Below are 3,218 nucleotides of genomic sequence, written 5' to 3'. Positions count from 1 at the left end.
TCTGGCCTCCCAGCACCTCGTGAACAATTAGATCCTAATTAACTACCACAACCAATAGCCACCCGTGTCATGCCTGTCTCTCTGGAATGAGAGGCCCACAGGGGGCTGCCACCTCCTTGCCTGACCACAAATGTAGTATTTCACCACTCGAGGACCCTGGTTGCCCATGAGTAAGTGAGCGAGCGAGTCCTCACAGTCTACACAACACGGAAACTCAATTAGAGCCATTCTGTGGTCGGGTGTGCATGGGGAATGGAGGGTTAGGGGAGGAACAGAGGTTTTTATGGGGTTTTAGTAAGCTCCTAGCTACACTAATAGCGTTCTCCACTCCACCCAGACCACCGTCAAAATACACTCACCTTACTGTGAGGTGAATGCAGAGTATGTGTGTGACCTCTCAAGGTGAGTTATCAACAACAAGAGCCTCAGGCTGCTTCTACATGGGGTGTGTCTCCGTCAGAGGAGGCTGGTGGGAGGAGCTATAGGAGGACGGGCTCATTGTAATGGCTGGAATGGAATGAATGGAACAGACTCAAATATGTGGTTTTCATGTTTTATGCTTTTGATAGCGTTCCATTATTCCATTCCAGGCATTACAATGAGCCCGTCCTCCTATAGCTCCCCCCACCAGCCTCCTCTGGTCTCCATAGTCTAAAATGGCCTCCTCTCAGAGTTGCAGTTGGTGGTTGACTCGGTGGGCATGTTGTCTGCCTCCCACCGGCATCACTGGCCCACTGAGTCAGCCACAGCTATGACTCCTCACCAGATGGCGTCGATGGCACCATGTGGCGGGGAACATAAGAGCAATCAAACAAGACGCCTCTACACCAACTGTTTACATCAACGAACCATCTTATAATCTCTATCTCTTATTTCCCCACAGGTCAATACAGTATATTCTCTTTTCTCATATCCAGTATTCATTAGCAAGTAGGGAAATGTATAGTGTCACAAGGGGTCATTTGCTTCAGCACCCTCACTGTGCTCGTAGTCTTCATAGTAAGCACTGCTCCTCCTCACTGCGTGTGTACAGAGTGCTTCCCCCCACCAACGACACTGGGATCGTCTGAACTCTCCCAACTCTATATGCGGCTGGCGTCGGCGCGGTAGAAGACAGAATCTGGGTGGATAAGCCGGATCCAGGGGGTTGATTTTCCCAATAACTCCTAGGAATGGAATCAATCGCTCCAGAGGAGTGGAGAGGCTGGATCCAAAGACAGAGTGAAAACCAAAGCTCTCTGTCTTTGATGTCAGACTGAAAAACAGTTGGATTTATTTATCTGATCCCCAATCTCGATGCTGTGTGAGACGGGGTCTGCGAGGGAGGATTGGAGAAGGCCATCATGGGAAATTGGGTCAAAGGCCAAAGCCTGTCTGTGGAGCAGTGTGGTATGATGATACAACCGGGGCTCGTGCGCATGCACACGCACACGCACACACACACGCACACACGCACACACACACACACACACGCACACACACACACACACACACACACACACACACACACACACACACACACACACACACACACACACACACACACACACACACACACACACACACACACACACACACACACACACACACACACAAACTACTACTTCTATTCAGAGGCAAATCTACCCGTCTTGCCAACCAAATCCCCCCTAAACACTCACATACAGTATACATTCACATTAAGTCCCTGCCAGTGGAAGGGCAGTGACTATAGCTATTAAATGTCCCTGGGGAACTTTTCAATGCTGTCCGACTTCTAGTCATGAGGATTTTACAGTCGAATTCATTCTCCTTTAGTTTGTGTGGTTGAGTGTATGAGGCACAGCTGCTGTAATCTCAACTGCCATGAGAGAAGTTTGTGACGGTGAGACGACTTCTGCAAGAGTTACGCCCAAAGATAAAATGAGAGAAGAAAGGAGAGAACATGAAAGAGGGGATAAAGCGACGCAAGGCTCAGTATTCCAAAACTGTATTTTATAAAAACTATTTCAAAGTCACCTCAGAGAGAGAGAAAATCTAAGAGGGAGACAGAGAGAGAGAGAATGTGTGAGAGTGTGTGTGGGAGAGAGAGAAAGAGAGAGACAGAGAGAGTGAGAGAGAGAGAGAGAGACAGGAGAGAGAGAGAAAGAGAAACAGAGGTCAAGAAAGAGAGAAAAACGACAGAGCTCTCAGAAGGTTTTCACTCATCTAACACTCATTCTTTCTTTTATGTCTTAAATCTCTCTCGACCCTTACCACCATACCTCAATAATTCAACTTTTACATCTACTGACAAACCGACATATGCAGACTCTCACAAGCCGTGAAAGAAAATGCTTTGTGATCTAAAACATGGAAACTGTCGGTTAAATTATGAATATCTGAGGACTTTTGTCAGACATAAAAAAATAAAACAGTACATTTTTTTATGTGGCAACTCATTCGTTATTGATGTGTTATGTCAAGATATTTCTCTGTAGGAACTGACAATTGTGGAAGTGTGTTTAGGGAGGCGAGTGTGTGTGTGTGTCTGCTTGTCGAGGGGTTATGTTGTATTTATTAGAATCAGCCATATAACTTCAAGTGAGCAACACAATCACATTTCATGTAGGCATTCACAGGTCCAATTTCAGTTGATTATCTCACTGTGTCAATGTCAACGTCAGCAGGAGGGTGTGAACAGCTGAACCCAGATCTGCCTACAGGATTTGGATCTGCCACAGCTGCCAAAAGTGCCTGTCTTCAATCACCTGACATCTACACCAACCATGAGTGACAGACAAACCGGTACACATACAGTGCTGTACACACACACACACACACACACACACACACACACACACACACACACACACACACACACACACACACACACAAAGAGGTGTTATTGCAAATAAACACACACACACACTTACCCAGATGTAGCGCTGATGGGCAAACACAAACACCTCAGGTGACATGGGGTTGAAAAGAACACAATGTGTGTGTGTGTGTGTGTTCTGGTCAGGCACTGGTGGACAGGGACAGATAGGGGAGGCAAACTCCTGACCCAGAACATCTCATAGACAGCAAGAACACCACACTAGACAGCAAGAGACGTGCGTGTGTCCCTTTTGCCTTGAGTTGTGTGTGCCTCGCTCTGGTTGTCTGAGTGCATTTGTGTTTGTCTGATTTCTTCACTTTCTGATGAGACTCCCTCCACTGGAGCTCTGTGGTGTGTGTGTGTGTGTGTGTGTGTG

The 3,218-nt window shown here is 46.9% G+C and overlaps 1 protein-coding gene across 1 annotated transcript in view; it reads right to left on the bottom strand.

Moving 5' to 3' along the window:
* si:dkey-22o22.2 (neural-cadherin) overlaps window positions 1-2,939 on the bottom strand; it is an 84,393-nt gene extending 81,454 nt beyond the window's left edge. The window contains exon 1 of the mRNA XM_065027196.1: window positions 2,895-2,939. Within this exon, the coding sequence (XP_064883268.1) occupies window positions 2,895-2,939 (45 nt within the window). The remainder of the gene's footprint in view (window positions 1-2,894) is intronic.
* Between the last annotated feature and the right edge of the window lie 279 nt (window positions 2,940-3,218).

Source organism: Oncorhynchus nerka, linkage group LG14 (genome assembly GCF_034236695.1).
Source record: "Oncorhynchus nerka isolate Pitt River linkage group LG14, Oner_Uvic_2.0, whole genome shotgun sequence".
NCBI lineage: Eukaryota > Metazoa > Chordata > Actinopteri > Salmoniformes > Salmonidae > Oncorhynchus > Oncorhynchus nerka.
The sequence above is the reverse complement of the archived record's forward strand: the minus strand, read 5'-3'. Positions and strand labels throughout refer to the sequence as shown.